Raw genomic sequence first — 19,840 nt, 5'->3', positions numbered from 1 at the left:
ATTAGAAAATATTCTTATTAAAATGACAATAGTGTAAAGTATATAGTAGAAACAACAAGACATGGAAAAAATGGACCAGATCAAGCGACACCATGTCCATACACAAGGGGCCCCAATACATCCAATATGGATGACACAGGTAAATATATACAGTACAGACCAAAAGTTTGGACACACACTACTACCTCTTGAAGCTCATCAAGAGAATGCCAAGAGTGTGCAAAAGCAGTCATCAAAGCAAAAGGTGGCTACTTTGAAGAACCTAGAATATAAGACATATTTTCAGTTGTTTCACACTTTTTTGTTAAGTATATAAATCCACATGTGTTAATTCATAGTTTTGATGCCTTCAGTGTGAATGTACAATTTTCATAGTCATGAAAATACAGAAAAATCTTTAAATGAGAAGGTGTGTCCAAACTTTTGGTCTGTACTGTATGTGTATGAGTTACTATATCTATCTATTTAACAGCCTCAGTAGGAAGTATGCACCAACATTAGGGTTACAATAGAAATGAATAATACCCATAGAGACTCGCCACAAGACAGGAGGGGGCCCGAGAGGTAGGGCAGGGTGTCACCGAGGGCTACAGAGGTAAAAGGTCGCTCCCCTTTTACCTCTATAGCACTCGGTGACACCCTGCCCTACCTTACCCAGATATAGTAACTCATACACATATATATTTACCTGTGTCATCCATATTGGATATATTGGGGCACCTTGTGTATGGACATGGTGTCTCTTGACCTGATCCATTTTTCCCATGTCTTGTTGTTTCTACTACAAAATACATTTTCCAGCAAAAATCTTGCTTCAGCCCCAAATTTTTAATTTTCACAAGGGTAACAGGAGAAAAGACATTACAGTTTGTTGTGCAATAGATACTTTATATGTGGTGGAAAACTACGGTTTGGGCACATGGCAGGGCTCAGACGGGAAGGAGCGCCAAATTAATATTTTGGCTGGAACAGATTGCGGATGCCTCTGACATACCAACACAGCAGAAACCCCCACAACTGACCCCATTTTGAAATCTACACCTCTTGAGGAATTAATTAAGGGGTGTACTAAGTATTTTTAATCCTCAAGTGATTCACAGAATTGTATAAAATTTGGCAGAGTCAATGGAAAATGACCATTTTTTTCCACTAAACTGTTACATTGGCCTCAAGGAAAAAATGGACCACAAAATATGTTACACAATTTCTCATGAGTGTGCCAATACTTCATATGTGGTCAAAGACTACTTTTGAGGCACAGTGCAAAGCTCAGAAGGGAAGAAGTGCCATATTGCAGTGCACATTTTGCTGTTATGGTTTGCGGGTGCCACATCACATTGGCAGAGCCCCTGAGGTGTCAGAACCCCCTAAAAGAGACCCCATTTTACAAACTACACCTCTCAATGAATTCATCTAGGGGTGCAGTGATCATACTGACACCACGGGTGTCACAAAATTGTATACCATTGAAGAAAAAATAATCACATTTTTACCACAAAAATGTTGTTTTAGCCCCAGATTTTACATTTTCTCAAGGGGAAATGTGTAAAAGTGGCACCAAAATGTGTCATACAATTTCTGCTGAACTTGGCAATACCCTATATGTGTCTGTACAGTGCTGCTTAGTAGTGATGAGCGAGTATGTTCTGTTAACCCTTTCGCCGAGTATGCTCTGGCGAGTAGTGCATGATTTGCAACTGTTTGACAGCTTTAATACATGTGAAGAATGTCTATTTCTTACACATTCCTCACATGTATTAAAGTTGTCAAACAGTCGCAAATCATGCACACGGGAGCAATTCAAACATATCACTGAGCAGCTGTAAATACTCGGTGCTTGCCCGAGCATACTCGGTGAAAGGGTTAACAAAACATACTCGCTCATCACCACTGCTTAGCCATACAGCGAGACTTGGGAGGGAAGGAACGCTATTTGATTCTTGGAGAACAAATTATCATAGAATAGTTTGCAGACTCCATATACAGAGCCCCTAAGTGCCAGAAGAGCAGAATCCCCCTCAAATGACCCCATTTTGGAAATTATACCTCTCTGGGAATTTATCAACTGGCGTAGTGACGATTTTGACTCCATTGCTGGTTTCCAGAAACAGGCAGCAGTGGATGTTGCTGAGTGAAAATTGCTGATCTGCCACTGTAGTGCCCGTACATTGTAGTGCCCAGTACATTGTTATACCTATACATTGTGCCCAATTCTGAGGTAAAATCTGTATTCAGTGAAGACAGACTTCCCATTACTGAGATAGAAGATGGCGGCTGCTACTGATGAGATTCTATCTAGATAGGAGGGAGGACTTTGAGTATTCTCTAGGAGTGAGGTGTTTAGGCCCTTTGCCGTAAACCCTCCCCAATCCCTCCTCTCTCTTAAGGCTCTTTCACACGTCCGTGTTTCGAGGACTTGTGGTGTCAGTTTCTACACGTACTGGAGACACTGACACATGTAGACCCATTCAAATTAATGGGACTGTGCACATGTCAGTGTTTTCACGGACCGTGTGTCGTGAGCAAAACACGCTGACATGTCAGTTTTTTACCCGCAGCACAGGCCACAAAATGTCCTGCACACTGATGACACACGGCTGACATCCGTATGTCATCAGTGTGACACGTACCGGCACCTGGGAATCAGCGCTACAGTTCGTGCTGTTCCTAAGCGATGGGTGCTGCAGACATCTGTCATCATTGTCCCCTGCCGGCACTGAGATCAGCGTGAGCAGTGAACAATGTTGAGAGTAGTATTCTGCCCCGCTGTGTCCAAAACCTGTAAAAATAAGAATAAAATAAAAAATATCCTTATACTCACCTGTCCTAAGTGTCCCACGTTTTAATCCACCTAGCCGCTGATGAGCTGAGGAGAATTCAGGGAGCGGGCCCCTGAACTGCGCTGAGCTCACTGAGTGACAGGACATCGCTCACTGAGCTCAGCACAGAGCAGGGGCCCGCTTGCTGCAGCGAGTCATTCTCCCCAGCTCCTCGGCGTGTACGGTCAGATAGATTACAGAGTGGGACACGTAGGACAGATGAGTATAAGGATTTTTTATTTCATTCTTATTTTTACAGGTTTTGGACAGTGGAAGCAGAATACTACTCTCAACATTGTCCCCTGCTGGTGCTGATCGCTGCGCCGGCAGTGGACAATGATGAGGGCAGCGTTCAGCACCCAGCACTTAGGAACAGCTCTAACTGTACCGCTGATTCCCAGGCTCCGGTACGTGTGATACTGATGTGGCACACGGTTACCTCGCGTTTCATACACACGTACAATGATTTCTCCGGTACTATTTTTTCCAGTATCAAAATATCCAGACATGCGAAAGAGCCCTTACTGAGTGTCGGCTGTAGTTGTCTTCAGGATGACATTTTACTTAGTATTGGAAGTGCTTCTCATATAATGTCTGAGAATTGCTGTAGCTGACACAGCCTGAAGGTTACTATATCTGTATGTCTGTGTATAATACTACTGCCACTATGCAGAAATGCTTCTGATTTTTCCTGAGCGTTTCTGCATCTCCCCTGGCAGAAAAAACGCATGCGGATTTTACATGCGTTTTTCCTGCCAGGGACAAGCGGAAGTGAAGCATTTTGATCATGCTATTTCGCATGCGGGTTGTCAAGCGCTTTCCAAGCGATTTTAGCATCACTTGGAAAGTGCTTGACAACTTGTTCACACAATATAACTCCATGCAACCAAGTTAGTTAAAAAAAAGAATAAAAATGGTAAGAAATAAAAAAAAAACATTATACTCACCTTTCGCTGGCCCCCGGTCTCCTTATCCGATGCGTCCGGTCTTCCTGCTGTCTCGCAGTTGTGTAAAAGGACCTTCCATGACGTCATTTAGTCATTTAGTCATGTGACAGGTCATGCGACCGCCGACGTCAGCGGTCGCGTGACCGGTCACATGACTAAATGATGTCATGGCAGGCCCTTTTAGACCATAGCGAGCTGCCGGGGAGCCAGGACGCATCACTATGGAGACCGGGGGCCATCAGAAGGTGAGTATAATGTATATCTTTTATTTTAATTCTTTTTTTTTTACAGGTTCTATGGTACCCTACTCTTCTCCAGACCCGGCTACCATCCGCACATTGAATCACTTAATATCCGCATGTGCACATGTAGTCATGCGGATATTATGCTATTCAATGCAAGTCAATGGCGGCGAAAATGCCGCGATTACGCAAGATAATTGGTAGTGCTGTGGATTTTTCCGCAATGATAATCTGCAGCGGAAATTTCCGCAGCATGTGCACAGCACATGCGCATTATCATTGGGGAACTTTGCAGACCTTCTACCAAGCGTTTTTTAAGCGTTTCTGCGGCGGAATTGCCGCTGCGGAAACTCTTAAAAAACGCATAGTGGGCACACAGCCATACAATAATACTATCCCTGCCTATTATTTTGCTGCTTTTCACATAGAGTTTTTGTTTTATATTTTAATACATAGTGTATAGATAGATAGATAAATATTAACACTTGAACATAAAGTATACAGTAAAAGTGGTTGTCTTGTATTTGAGTCAAAAATTTGTAGTCACTCTAAATGACTGCAGATGCCAAATCATGGCAGCAAGCACACCGCATGCCGTCAGGATTCCCCGTGCGCTCACGACATTGGCATACTTACAGTCCCTTGCTGACGGGACTCATCTGACTTCTCTCACTTCACCTCTATTGAAAGAAGTTGAACGAGGCCGGTCCATATGTGACGGAAAGTATGCAAATGACATATATGTGGTCACATGACTGCCCGCTCGCGCCAGAAATACCGGGGAATCCTGACAGCATGAAGTGCGCTTAGGCTGTGTGCCCACTATGCGTTTTTCAAGCTTTTTTTGATGCGGAATTTCCGCAGCAGAAACGCTTTAAAAATGCTTGGTAATCCGTGCCCCATGATCCCCAATGAAAATCTGCATGTTCTATGCCCATGCTGCAGAATTTTCCGCTGCGGATTTTCCCTTCGGAAAAATCCGCAGCATGTCCATTATTTGTGCATTTCTGCATGCGGATTTGAGATCCCAATGCATTTGAAAAACGCAAGTCAAATCCGCATGTAAAAACGCGTCAAAAACGTGTGTAAAATCCGCAAGCGTTTTTGACTGCCAAGACCATGCAGAAACACTGCAGAAATTTTCTGCTTCATTTCTGCATCGTGGGCACATACCCTTAGTGTTTCCAGTCTGCAGTCACATAGAGACTTTTATCCCTCAATTGAACAAGCCCTTTAAGCTACATGGTATCCAACAGATATGGATGATCATCTTGTTCTATACCAGAAATACATTTCAGATTGTGCAAGAAAGGAGTGGCACGCTGGCAATAAAAACAATACATACATGTGAAGCCGGCAAACAAAGGTGGAGCTGTGGCATTCGCAAACACTGTAGCTCTGCCGAAGAAATCCAATCCTAAGCTGCAGAGTATGGTTGTAGAACCAAAAATTCCACCGGTGTAATATAACAGCGCTGGAAATGGAGCTTTATTATCCTGGAAGCAGATTAGTACGCTATATAAATGATCACTTATGTTGCAACTGATCTGGGGCTGCTATAACTCTGGCGCAGGACACCATACACACACTTTTGCTGCTCACTGTATCACCCCAATGCACAACAGTGATCTGCAATATTTTACATTCATTCTTGCATTTCTATTCCTGTTTCAGTTGTTGAAAAATTATCACAAGTGGAGGAAAGAGTGTCCGGAAATCAGTGCTGACTTACGCCCATCTCCTCTCCTTGAACTGTATGGTGCTGGTTACCATGCTGTCCTGAAGTCCAGAGATGCTTATGGAAGCAAAGTTCTTATTTATAGAATTGGTAAATATAAATGCTATGTACTAAATATATATGTGTATATATATCATTGATATTGATAGCTACAGGATTGTCAGATTAAAAAGAGACTTATTCATTCTGAATAGTGATGAGCGAGCACTAAAATGCTCGGGTGCTCGTTGCTCGGGTCGAGCAAATTGGAATGCTTGAGTGCTCGACCCGAGCAACGAGCCCAATGTAAGTCTATGGGAAACTCGAGCATTTTTCAGGCGGCTCCCCCCCGGCGGTCTGCAGAGGGCCTAAAAATTGCCCAAATCGATGGGAACAGTGCTCAAATGACATGGAGACAGCATGGGGAAGACCCTGGAAGCATCTCTGACTCCCAGATCACTGCTGTCAACAACGTGGTCAGAGTATTACACCACTTTTACGGACTCACAATAAAACATACAAAAACAAAACCAAAATGGATTTTCCTGTGAAATATGTTAAGGAACCTCCTTTCCAGGGTAATGACTTGTATACAAGGCAAAATAAATAACCAAAAACAAAAATACTCCTCCACAACTTGGGCTATGTTCACACGTAGCGTTTTTGATGCATTTTTGCACTTTTGCATTGCTTTCAAACAAGACAAATGCATTCACCAGGAAATGTCATTTTAACATTTTACAGCCTTATCTGGCCATGTGGTGTGTAACACATCATCAGACACATGCATACAGTGCTGAAAAGACATGGAAACAGCATGGGGAAGACCTCTGAAAGTGTGCCCATCATAAGTGATCCTTGGCGCATGCAAAGATGGCTCCCACCGTGCACCTGTCATTGCAGACTTGCAACAATCACTGTCCACGTCCTTGTCCCACTTTCAGCGTTCAGTTGTCCCTACCCCATTCCTTGGAATACAAGCGCAAGTATGCAGGCAGCCAGCCACCCACCCACAGGCTGCAATTCTATACTGCCAAATTTTTGACAGCTGCTTGCACTTGAAATGTGGCCTTTTAGGCTCGTGGAGGCGGAAGCTTTTCACCACCTCATGCTGGCGGCGGCCGGGTGTCCATACTCGGTCCCCAGCCGCCACTATATTTCCCTGTATCGCCTCCGCCTTCCACAAGCACAGGTCCCACAACATTACCCGTGCCCTTACCAGTGCACTTACTGGGAAGGACCGCCTAACCACAAACACGTGGACAGGTGAATGTGGCCAGGGACGGTACGAAGCCAGTCCACAACTTTTTTTGCTGAGAGTTGTATTTAGCTCGGTGAATGGACTGGCATAGAGGGAAACCGTATCTACCCTGCGTGTCATTTCTCCCAGGAAGTCCTCTAAAGCTGCTTGCACTTGAAATGTGGCCTGAAAATTACTGCTGGTACTTTTCTGTGGGAATTTTCTTGCCTCCTACCAGCCTGGAATATTTCCAACAAACTATGGTACGACGCCATGGTATTAGCACTGCCCCCAGTACCAGTAGCGAAGCCATCCCCAATTTCCTTCTCAGGAATTTTATTTGGTAGACTGAGTGGCTCACCAAATACATTTTCTCACAAAGGAGCTGAATATAGCGTGGCAGTAGGTGCAATTTTCTCCAGCCTGTTAGATATTAGAGGTTGAATGGCAGCACATTGGATCAGTGGTTAGCACTGAAGCCTTGCAGCGCTGGGATCCTAGGTTCAAATCCCAGCAAGGACAACATCTGCAAGGACTTTGTATGTTCTCCCCGTGTTTGCGTGTGTTTCCTCCTCATTAAAAAAGCAGCCATATAGTGTCCGGGAACCTTCCCACACACTTTTCTTAGCCAGGACTGCTTCTCGGCAGGGTTGGACGGTCCCACCAGAGAATCCTCTGGTGTGCCTTGGCTTCTACCTCAGGAGAGTTCATGATAGCGCTAACTTTGCAGCTGCTCTGGGGCTATTGAGCGGGTAAGAAAGGTTATCCCTCAGAATCAAATCCTCTGGTGGGCACAATGTTTTTCAATATGAAACAGCTTCTCAGTGGGAGTTGTATTTCACCACAGCCATATTCTTTAGCTCGGTGAAAGGACTGGCATAGAGGGAAACCGTATCTACCCCGGCTGTCATTTCTCCGTCGCCAGGTTCCGCCCATTGTCACACACGACCATGCCTGGCTGTATGTTTAGCGGTGAGAGCCACAGATCAGGCTGCTATGCTACAGCTTTCAACATCTCTGCAGCGCTGGGCGGTTTGTCAATTAAGCATGTTATCTTCAGCACAGCCTGTTGCCGCTTGGCCAAGGCAGTACTGCCGTGCTGTCAGCTTGTGACTGATGTGATCATTTCGGACATGGAGGAGGAGGTGCATGAGCTGAACAATGTGATTACATTGAGGTTAAATTGGTGACTCTGTTTTTTATACTAAAGAAAGATCCTATTGTTTTGTTTTTTTTACGTTTTTTTTTTAAGACAAATGCATTCACCCAGAAATGTCATTTTAACATTTTACAACCTTATCTGGCAATGTGGTGTGTGACACATCATCAGACACATCCTTTTTTATTTATGATGGAGGGACTCTGAAAGTCATAAAGCCTATTTTTACAGGCACATCAGACGGCCCTTACTATTCTTAAAAGGCCAGCAGTCGGCCCTAGCTATTGTTAGAGAGCCATCAGCTGGCTATGCTTTGTTGTTCCCATGATTAACAAGTGGGTCTCCTATACTGTTATTGCGTATCCAGTGATTGCAAGGGCTGCCAAAAATTTGGACGCAACCCAATACCCCTTTGAAGAGACAGAGGAGGGTCTCAGTAAAAAAAAATGTTCCCATTATAAATGAGCGGGTCTCCTATAGTGGTAATGCCCATGCTGTGACTACAAGGGCTGCCAAAATTTGGGAAAAACCCCACTATGAATTTAAAGACACATAGAGCAGGGCCACAGTAACAAGGTCTGCTATACAGTTATAGGGTATGCAGTCCAACGGCTGACCAATTTTAGGAAAAACCCCACTAAGAATTTAAAGACACACAGAGCAGGGCCACAGTAACGACAAATTCCCATTAGAAAGGAGAGAGTCTCCCATAGTTTTGGCCTATTCAGTGAATGCAAGGGCTGCCAAAAATTTGGAGGCACTTCAATGCCCCTTGGAAAAGACGTGGAGGAGGGCCTCATAAAAAAATGTTCCCATTAGAAAGGAGCGGGCCTCCTATACTTGTAATGCCCATGCACTAAGTGTATGGGCTGACAAACATTTACCCCTGGGGGGTATACATGAACATACTGTATAAAAAAAAATTTTCATGGGCATCATAAACACCCTTTAAAAAAATTATGTGGGTGTTGCATCACGGACCACGGTCACCCTGGTGATATGGTGGTGGAGGATGAGGAGAAGGAAGAGGACAAGAGCAAATAGACAAAATCAGGAAGCGTTGTAATACTATTGTAGGAACTCGAGGATTCTGATAGCGTGGGGCAATGAACAAGCAGAGACGGGTCTCTTTAGTGCAAATAGTGTATTTGTGCAACAGCAATAACACCCAAAAACAATATACAGATAACCCGTAGTGACGTACAATGAAATAGTCCAGCAATATTAAGTCTTTGAAACCTATATAGCAAGTCGGCAATGTTCTTACGACGGAGTCCACACACAAACGTGATCAAAAGGAAAGTGACACACTGGTGACGTGGCTTGATTCAAACACTGCGGGTGTAGTAAAAGTCAGAACCAGGTATGCAGTAGCCACAGGGAAGTCCAAGAACAAGTTCACAAGTTAATCCTAGATGTAGCGTAGATTCAGGGAAGTCCAGAAACAAGTTCACATTTAAGTAATATTCCAGTAAATAGTTCCAGCAGCCCTCACCGGAGGGAGTGAACGAAGGGTTAAACAACACAGTCCAGAAACACCGTTCTTACCGGGTGGAGTGAGGCAAGGGTTAAATTCCAAAGTCAACAGGTTAATGATAACACAGTGAGTGTAGCTTACATAGGCAGAGAATGTCCAGAGCCACAGGCTGCTGCTGAGAAACACGTGAAGATTAACCTGGTAAATACACAAGAGATCTGGGAGATAATAGTAGGACAAGGCAGCTTGACTGAAGGGATACAGAAGCAGAATACTCCAGCAAGGAAGCCAGCACCTGAGCCGGGTTTTAAACAAACGAACAGGAAGTAGGGCATACAAAAACAGCAAACTCCATCTTAACAAAGGGCAAAATCATTCACAAGGTTACCTAGAAAACCCGGAATACTGACATTACTCCCCCCCCCTAAAGACGGCCTCCGGACGGTCCAGGACCAGGCTTGTCCGGGTATCTCTGATGAAACTGAGCGACCTTCAGGGGAGCATTGATGTTACTTACTGGTTCCCAAGAATTGTCTTCGGGAGAGTAACCTTGCCATCTAACTAGATACTGAAGCCGGTTCCTATGAAGTCTCGAATCAACAATATCCTGTACCACAAATTGCTCTTCGCCATCAACCAACACTGGTGGAGGGGGAGATACGATACGTCCCTGAAACGTGTTAGGAGAGACCGGTTTTAATAAAGAAACATGAAATACTGGGTGTACCTTTAAAGTCCGTGGTAGCTTCAGCCGACAGGCAACAGAGCTCACAATCCCAGTGATCTTAAATGGACCGATGAATTTCTGCCCCAGTTTCTGCGAAGGAACACCCAATCTTAGATTCTTGGTAGACAACCAAACCGCGTCTCCTACCTTATACATAGGTGCCGGTTTCCGGAACCTATCAGCCGACTTCTTGTAACGCTCCTGTGCTACGGTCAGGGTGTCCTTTAAAACTTCCAGATTACGTTGCAACACCGCCACTCTGTCTTCAACTGCCGGTACCGAAATAGCAACCGGAGACCTAGGCAAAATATTTGGATGATAACCCAGATTGGCAAAAAAAGGCGTTACCTTCGTAGAACTGCTCTGAGAGTTGTTGTATGAAAATTCCGCTAAAGGAAGTAGCTTCAGCCAATCGTCCTGTAAATGACTGACGTAACAGCGTAGATATTGCTCCAAGGTTTGATTTGTCCGTTCGGTCTGCCCGTTGGTCTGAGGATGGTATGCAGAAGACAGGCAAACATTAATGTGGAGTGCAGAACAAAATCCTTTCCAAAATCTAGAGGTAAATTGTATTCCCCGGTCAGAAATGATCTCATCTGGTACTCCATGCAGCCGGAAAACGTTCTGGATAACCAGATCCACTGTCTCTGTAGCAGAGGGAAGACCGGTACATGGAATGAAATGAGCAGCCTTCGTTAAACGATCTACTACCACCAAAATAGTATTTTTACCGCCAGAGGTGGGTAACTCCACAATAAAGTCCATCGAAATAGACCCCCAAGGGCGAGACGGTACAGGTAGCGGTTTAAGAAGACCAGTAGGTGAAACACGAGGAACTTTGTACCGGGCACAAACCTCACAAGAGCGGACATAGTCATTCACATCTTTCAAACAGGTAGGCCACCAAAAAAAACGGCTTAAAAATTCCTGCGTCTTCTGTACCCCCCTATGACCAGCCAATACAGAGTCGTGGACCAATTTGAGAATTCGAAGTCTCACAGCCTCTGGGACATAAATACATCGATCTCTAAGCCACACACCATTCCGAAGGACAAGATTCACGTTGTCAGGTGGAGCAGCAAGAAATACGTCACCGTCATAGGCCAGCTTTATCTCCTGCCACAAGTCCCGGTCCTGGAGCACTCCTACAAAATTGGCATCAGACAAGATGGTCTTAGAAGGGGTCCCAGGCACGGAGTCCACTGTATGGATTCGGGATAATGCGTCAGCTTTCCCATTACGTGAACCTGGGCGGTACGAAATAATAAAATTAAACTGGTTCAAGAACAAACTCCACCTAGCTTGTCGAGGAGAAAGACACCTGGCAGACTTAAGGAATTCCAAATTACGATGATCCGTGAGTACCACTACCTGTTGAGTTGCTCCCTGCAAATGGTGTCTCCATTCCTTAAAGGCAGCAATGATTGCCAAAAGTTCCTTATCTGCAATATCATAGTTCAGTTCAGCAGAAGATAACCTACGAGAAAAGAAGGCACACGGGTGCAGCAAACCTTTGTCTCCGGTACGTTGTGAGAGGATAGCTCCCAATGCACAGTCAGAAGCGTCCACCTCCACGATGAAAGGCAGTGCAGGATCCGGATGCATCAATATCGGAGCCGTGGTAAAACAAACCTTGAGGCGATCAAAGGCTTCCTGAGCTTGCGAAGGCCATACAAACTTCTTCCCCTTCTTGGTGAGAAGAGTGATGGGACGGACAACTTCTGAAAAATTTCGGATGAAACGTCTATAAAAGTTAGCAAAACCAATGAATCGTTGTACCTCTTTAATGTTTCCTGGTACCGGCCAGTCTAAGATTGCCTGGATCTTGCTGGACTCCATATTCAATCCCTGAGGAGAAATAATATAGCCTAAAAATTGGATTTCGGAACAATGAAATTCACACTTTTCGAGTTTGATGTACAAATGATTATCTCTCAAACGTCTAAGCACGGTCTTAACATGTTCCCGATGTTCCTGTAAGGAATCAGAGAAGATCAAAATGTCATCCAGGTAAATTACCACATATTGGTCCAATAAATCCCTGAAAATATCGTTGGCTAAATGTTGAAAAGCAGCAGGAGCGTTACAGAGTCCGAATGGCATCACTAAATATTCATAATGTCCATACCGGCATCTAAAAGCTGTTTTCCATTCGTCTCCGGGACGTATACGGAGTAAATTATATGCCCCGCGAAGATCTAATTTGGTAAATACCTTGGCCTGGCGAACTCTTTCCAACAATTCCGGAATTAGCGGCAACGGGTACCTGTTACGAATGGTTACCTTATTTAACTCCCGGTAGTCAATGCAGGGTCTTAGAGTCCCATCCTTCTTCTTTACAAAGAATATAGGGGCTCCCGCTGGTGAAGAAGATGGTCGGATAAACCCCTTGGCTAAATTCTCATCTATATATTCTCGTAATGATTTTAATTCCGGAGCCGCCAGCGGGTAAACATGGCCGAAAGGAATCGCTGCCCCAGGAAGCAATTCTATGGGGCAATCATACGGTCTATGTGGGGGAAGTTGATCTGCCTTCCTCTTGTCACAAACGTCCGAGAATTCCTGGTAAACCAGAGGGAGAGTGGGTACCTGTATTGCCTCTTCCAAGTTCTGGGTGTCTGGAACCGCTACCGTTGGACTGATGGTAGGACTACACTTCGGAAGGAAGGATATCTCCTTGGTTTCCCAATTGATGTTTGGATTTTGTGACCGTAACCAGGGAATTCCTAAAATTACAGGAAAATGAGGAGAAGATATTAACATGAATGAAAGTGTTTCTTGATGGTCCGGTTCCATCTTACACTCCAGAAGCACTGTCTCCCGATCTACTGGTCCAGAAACTAATGGGGAACCATCCACTGTTTCCATAGTGACTGGTGAAGCTCTTAGTTGTTCCCTGGCAAAAGAAGAATCCATGAAATTCCCACCTGCTCCAGAGTCTATCATGGCAGAACTTGGTATCCACTGTCCCTCCCACTGAATCTGAATAGGAAGAGAACAATGTGAATATTTCTCCCCTTGGTCTTTAGGGGAAGTCGGCATCAATATAGGGGGAAAAACAGCATCTATCTGTAGACTGGTCTCTGAAACTTCAGACTCAGCGTCAGTGTTGTCATAATCCCCTACTACCGCCAACACCTTGTTGGGTCGCCTGGGACATCTAGGACAATTGATAAGGAAATGGTCTGATTGACCACAATAGAAACATAAGCGCTCACGGAGACGGTATTCGCGGCGTTCATTACTCTCACGTTTTAGTAGCGAGTCCACCTGCATAGGCACCTCCTCGGCCTCCCGCGAGTTTTTGCCTGTGGTTTCCCTAGACGGAAGGGAGAAATTAGTGATGCGATTTACAGCTGCCCATTTTTCTTGTCTGCGTTCAGTTAGACGGATATCAATACGTACACAGTGCTGTAAAAATAACTCAAACTCCTGTGGAGACTCTGAACGAGCTAGCTCATCCTTGATTGCACTGGACAAACCCTTTCTAAAGATTGGCAATAAAGCATTGTTATCCCAGTTGGTGTCTACCACTAACCTTTTAAATTCAGTAACATATTCTATGACTGAACGTTTCCCCTGGCGTAAGGAAAGCAAGGCAGATTCAGCGGTAGCACGGCGATTGGGATCGTCGAACATTTGTGCCATGGCTGTCAGAAAATCATCCAAATTATTTAGACGGGTATCGTGACTTTCAACCATAGGATTTGCCCAAGCCAGTGCCCGTGATGTCAACAACATAATAATACATAGTACCTTAGATCTATCAGACCGGTAATAGGAGGCATGTACATCAAAGAATAATATACATTGGTTAACAAACCCACGGAATTGACTTCGGTCACCATTAAACCGGAATGGAGGCATTTTGGGCATACTAGTGGATGATGTAGGCTCAGTAGATAAGGCCTCCCGGACTTCTAACTTAGTACGTAGATCTTGGAGAGCCTGACCAAACACCTGTGCGTTGTGGTCAACCCGGGATTCCATGTCTTTAATCTTAATGTGTATAGTCTCTATCTCCTGCTGCAAGGAGTTAATTATGGTGAACAGTTTGTCTGCCCGTGTCTCAGTCATTGCCCCAGCAGAATCCTCTTTAGGGCTGGAGTATCCTGTAATACTATTGTAGGAACTCGAGGATTCTGATAGCGTGGGGCAATGAACAAGCAGAGACGGGTCTCTTTAGTGCAAATAGTGTATTTGTGCAACAGCAATAACACCCAAAAACAATATACAGATAACCCGTAGTGACGTACAATGAAATAGTCCAGCAATATTAAGTCTTTGAAACCTATATAGCAAGTCGGCAATGTTCTTACGACGGAGTCCACACACAAACGTGATCAAAAGGAAAGTGACACACTGGTGACGTGGCTTGATTCAAACACTGCGGGTGTAGTAAAAGTCAGAACCAGGTATGCAGTAGCCACAGGGAAGTCCAAGAACAAGTTCACAAGTTAATCCTAGATGTAGCGTAGATTCAGGGAAGTCCAGAAACAAGTTCACATTTAAGTAATATTCCAGTAAATAGTTCCAGCAGCCCTCACCGGAGGGAGTGAACGAAGGGTTAAACAACACAGTCCAGAAACACAGTTCTTACCGGGTGGAGTGAGGCAAGGGTTAAATTCCAAAGTCAACAGGTTAATGATAACACAGTGAGTGTAGCTTACATAGGCAGAGAATGTCCAGAGCCACAGGCTGCTGCTGAGAAACACGTGAAGATTAACCTGGTAAATACACAAGAGATCTGGGAGATAATAGTAGGACAAGGCAGCTTGACTGAAGGGATACAGAAGCAGAATACTCCAGCAAGGAAGCCAGCACCTGAGCCGGGTTTTAAACAAACGAACAGGAAGTAGGGCATACAAAAACAGCAAACTCCATCTTAACAAAGGGCAAAATCATTCACAAGGTTACCTAGAAAACCCGGAATACTGACAAGCGTATACCCATGTGTGGGTGTGAAAAGGTGCATGGGAATACACCTCCCAAGAAAAGACACTGGATTTGAGGTTGTTATGCTGCTATCATTCGGTGGTGTTGAGAAGTCTGGCCCAATCCAGCCCTTGTTTCATTTTTATAAGAGTCAGCCTGTCAGCATTTTCAGTTGACCGGCGGATGCGCTTATCAGTTATAATTCCACCAGCGGCACTAAAAACCCGCTCTGATAAAACGCTGTCGGCAGGGCAGGCCAGGACCTTCAAGGCATAGAGAGCCAGTTCATTCCACGTATCCAGCTTGGATACCCAATAATTATAAGGCACGGAGGAATCACAGAGGACGTTGGTACGGACGGCAAGGTACTCCCTCAGCATCTTCCCAAACTTTGCACTCCTTGTGAGAGTACCCCACGCCTCAGGGCCTGTGCGATGGGAGGGTCTGAGAAAACTCTCCCAGAAATTTGACAGTGTTCCCCTGCCTCTGCTGGATTGGAGTTGTGTCTCTCTCGCCTGTACTCCTTGGATGTCCAACGAAGTGTGCCCTCTGCCGCCAGCATTTTCAGATGGGAATTTTTTTATTAGTCCCGCAACAAGGACCTTCTGGTACTGCCCCATTTTTGTAGACCTGTCCGCCTAGGGAATAAGAGACAGAAAGTTCTTCTTGTAGCGTGGGTCTAGAAGTGTCACCCAAAATTTTGAGAACGCGAGGGTCATGGGAAAGGCAGCGTAACATATCAGCCATGTGTGCCAGACTACTAACAGGCAAGACTTCCGTGTCCTCACCAAGAGGATGACTGACCATGCTCTCCTCCTCCTCCTCCTCCTCCTCTCTGTCCTCTGGCCATCCACGCTGAACAGACAGTATGACAGCTGTGCAGGTAGTACCGTCTTTAGTGCATGAAACTAGCTCCTGTCCTTCCTCCTCCTCCTCTTCTTCATTGTCACCCAATCCACGTTGGGATGAGATGAGGCTTGGCTGTGTGTAATCACCTTGTTTGGTTCCTTGCTCCATCTCATCGTGCTCCGCCTGCAATGCATCCTCTTTGATTGTGAGCAGAGAGCGTTTCAGAAGACAGAGAAGCGGGATGGTAACGCTAATTATGGCATCATCGCCGCTCACCATCTTGGTAGAGTCCTCAAAGTTTTGGAGGATGGTACATATGTCTGACATCCATGTCCACTCCTGAGGTCTTATGTGTGGAGTCTGAACTGAATACCGACGGCCTTGTTGATGTTGGTACTCAACAACTGCCTCTTCTGCTCACAAATCCTTCCGAACATCTGCAGTGTAGAGTTCCAACGCGTGGGGACATCACACACCAGTCTGTGAGCTGGGTGGAAAGGCAAAGTGAGCAATTGTAAGTACACAGTGCTATATAATATGATGACTGCAATATATTGAGAGGACAAAAACTTTGATGGGAGGAGGAGGAGTGCTTCTTTAACATATGTGCACTAAACATCCAAACCTAGTAAATGGTCACAGGATCCCGGAAGTTTAGTATTTTTTTTTAAATAAATGTGAGATGTCATCTCATAGAGCATGTGTATGTGTCGGCACATCACTGTTTTGGCATCCACCTCATTCCCCTCTTTGGCTGTCAGGCTTTTTTTTACTTACGTGACCAACAACAAGGCGAACCATCAGGTCCATTTTCTCTGGCCAGTAGCGAACTGATTTAAACATACGGAAAAAGGGCTAAACGTAATGGATCACATGACTGTTGCCCTGATCTAGCAATAAGAACATCTTTGCTAGTGAAAACTAATTACCTAGTGAACACTTTACGTCTACAGTCATGGCCAAAAGTTTTGAGAATGACACCAAAATTATATTTTCACATGATCTGCTGGCCTCTGGTTATTATTAGTGTTTGTCTGATGTTTATATCACATACAGAAATATAATTGCAATCATATTATGAGTACCAATAGGTTATATTGACAGTTAGAATGAGTTAATGCAGCAATTCAATATTTGCAGTGTTGCCCCATCTTCTTCAAGACCTCTGTAATTCTCCCTGGCATGCTCTCAATCAACTTTTGGACCAAATCCTGACTGATAGCAGTCCATTCTTGCATAATCAATGCTTGCATTTTGCCAGAATTTGTTGGTTTTTGTTTGTCCACCCGTCTCTTGATGATTGACCACAAGTTCTCAATGGGATTAAGATCTGGGGAGTTTCCAGGCCATGGACCCAAAATCTCTGTTTTGTTCCATGAGCCATTTAGTTATCACCTTTGCTTTATGGCACGGTGCTCCATCATGCTGGAAAAGGCATTGTTGGGCGCGAAACTGCTCTTGGACGGTTGGGAGAAGTTGCTCTTGGAGGACATTCTGGTACCATTCTTTATTCATGGCTGTGTTTTTAGGCAAGACTGTGAGTGAGCCGATTCCCTTGGCTGAGAAGCAACCCCACACATGAATGGTTTCAGGATGCTTTACAGTTGGCATGAGACATGACTGGTGGTAGCGCTCACCTCTTCTTCTCCGAATAAGCTGTTTTCCAGATGACCCAAACAATCGAAAAGGGGATTCATCAGAGAAAATGACTTTGCCCCAGTCCTCAGCAGTCCACTCCCTGTACCTTTTGCAGAATATCAGTCGGTCCCTGATGTTTTTTCTGGAGAGAAGTGGCTTCTTTGCTGCCCTCCTTGAAACCAGCCCTTGCTCAAAGAGTCTCCGCCTCACAGTGCGTACAGAAGCACTCACACCACCCTGCTGCCATTCCTGAGCAAGCTCGGCACTGCTGCTAGTCCGATCCCGCAGCTGAAACAGTTTTAAGATACGGTCCTGGCGCTTGCTGGTCTTTCTTGGGCGCCCTGGAGCCTTTTTGACAACAATGGAAGCTCTCTCCTTGAAGTTCTTGATGATGCGATAGATTGTTGACTGAGGTGCAATCTTTGTAGCTGCGATACTCTTCCCTGTTAGGCCATTTTTGTGCAGTGCAATGATGGCTGCACGTGTTTCTTTAGAGATAACCATGGTTAACTGAAGAGAAACAATGATACCAAGAACCAGCCTCCTTTTAAAGTGTCCAGTGATGTCATTCTTACTTAATCATGACTGATTGATCGCCAGCCCTGTCCTCATCAACACCCACACCTGTGTTAATGGATCAATCACTAAAACGATGTTAGCTGCTCCTTTTAAGGCAGGACTGCAATGATGTTGAAATGTGTTTTGGGGGTTAAAGTTCATTTTCTGGGCAAATATTGACTTTGCAAGTACAGTAATTGCTGTTAAGCTGATCACTCTTTGACATTCAGGAGTATATGCAAATTGCCATTACAAAAAATGAAGCAGTAAACTTTGGAAAAATTACTATTTGTCTCATTCTCAATACTTTTGGCCATGACTGTATGTTATGAAAGCGACGGTCATGTTTTTTGTGCCTCCATATCCCCTGTAAACATTTGTCGGCACTGAACATTTTTAATGTTTGCCTTCAGGTAAAGTGTTTTTCCTAAAAATCAAGTGATTCCATATTTATTGGTCTGGGAGCTTCATTTCTGCGACCCCCAGTAGTGCCGAGATCAGGGCTTTGCAGGTCTATCCTGAATGGAGCTGATTCCATGAATGCCAACCTCCACTTCATTCAGGATGGGAATGTAGATATTTGTTCTCATGGTTCCAGAGCTTGATCTCGGCATTGCTGGGGTTCCAGTAGTCGAACCCGCAGCAATCAACAAGTTATTCCCTATCTTGTGGACAGGGGATAACTTTATTTTTTTGGAATAACTCTCTCTAAGGGTGCTTTCACATTGCGATCGGTGTCCCTGTCGGGGCATACGTCCTAAAATTCCCTGCAAAACGGGGTCTGGATGTATTCTGTGACGGGGCCATGAGCTCTGCCGTGCACTTTTTCTGGGAGTGTACGCCCACAGGAGGCTTATAGCCAGACGTAGGCTGCTGCGTAGCTTCCAGCAACAGAGAGAAGATATAAATGTGTCAGTGGATTTACACTTCACAGATCTACATGCCCACTTATGTGGTTTGGGGTGAGTTGATCATAATGACAGAATCCCTATAATTCTAATCATGCTTAACCCTTTAAAGCAGTTTTCCCACAAGTCCACAGGAAAGGTGATAAAGCCATGATCGTTAGGGGTCTGAGTGCAGGGATCCCCATTGATCAAGAAAGCCAGATTCTGTGTTCCTATTGTGAATGTAGCGGTAGTGCACATACGTGACTGATGCTCTATTCCGTATTCACTGTCTATGAGAGCGGTGTTCACGCCATGCATTCCAACGTTATTGTGATCGGTCCATCGGTTGGACCCTGACATTGTTGAGGGAGGGCAGCAATGACCCTTCACGGTTGACCAAGTGAGTGTCAAATTATTATGTTACAAGGTTGATTGCGCAATTCAGAATCTCTAACCCCCGTTTATTCTACTTAGCATTATATATTGTTTTGAGTATATCAATAGCCAATCACCTACAGCCATACTACAGGCTTAAACCAATGTTAGTACAATTATTACGGAAACACACATTTGGTCATATTATCGTTAGCTCGGCACATGATGGAAAGTTACAAGGTTATACATCCCGGTTCAGACTAGTTA

General features: G+C 44.7%; 1 protein-coding gene across 1 annotated transcript in view; it reads left to right on the top strand.

The window, feature by feature from the left end:
- The window catches only part of TTPA (alpha tocopherol transfer protein), a 48,487-nt gene that overhangs the window by 13,976 nt on the left and 14,671 nt on the right, over positions 1-19,840 (top strand). The window contains exon 2 of the mRNA XM_073679356.1: positions 5,683-5,836. Coding sequence (XP_073535457.1) covers positions 5,683-5,836 — 154 coding nt within the window. The remainder of the gene's footprint in view (positions 1-5,682; positions 5,837-19,840) is intronic.

The sequence above is a fragment of the Phyllobates terribilis genome, unplaced genomic scaffold (genome assembly GCF_046119375.1).
Source record: "Phyllobates terribilis strain yellow unplaced genomic scaffold, ASM4611937v1 Scaffold_4__5_contigs__length_816908805, whole genome shotgun sequence".
NCBI classification, from domain to species: Eukaryota; Metazoa; Chordata; class Amphibia; order Anura; family Dendrobatidae; genus Phyllobates; species Phyllobates terribilis.
Note: the sequence above shows the minus strand (reverse complement) of the source record. Positions and strands in the feature narration are given on the sequence as shown.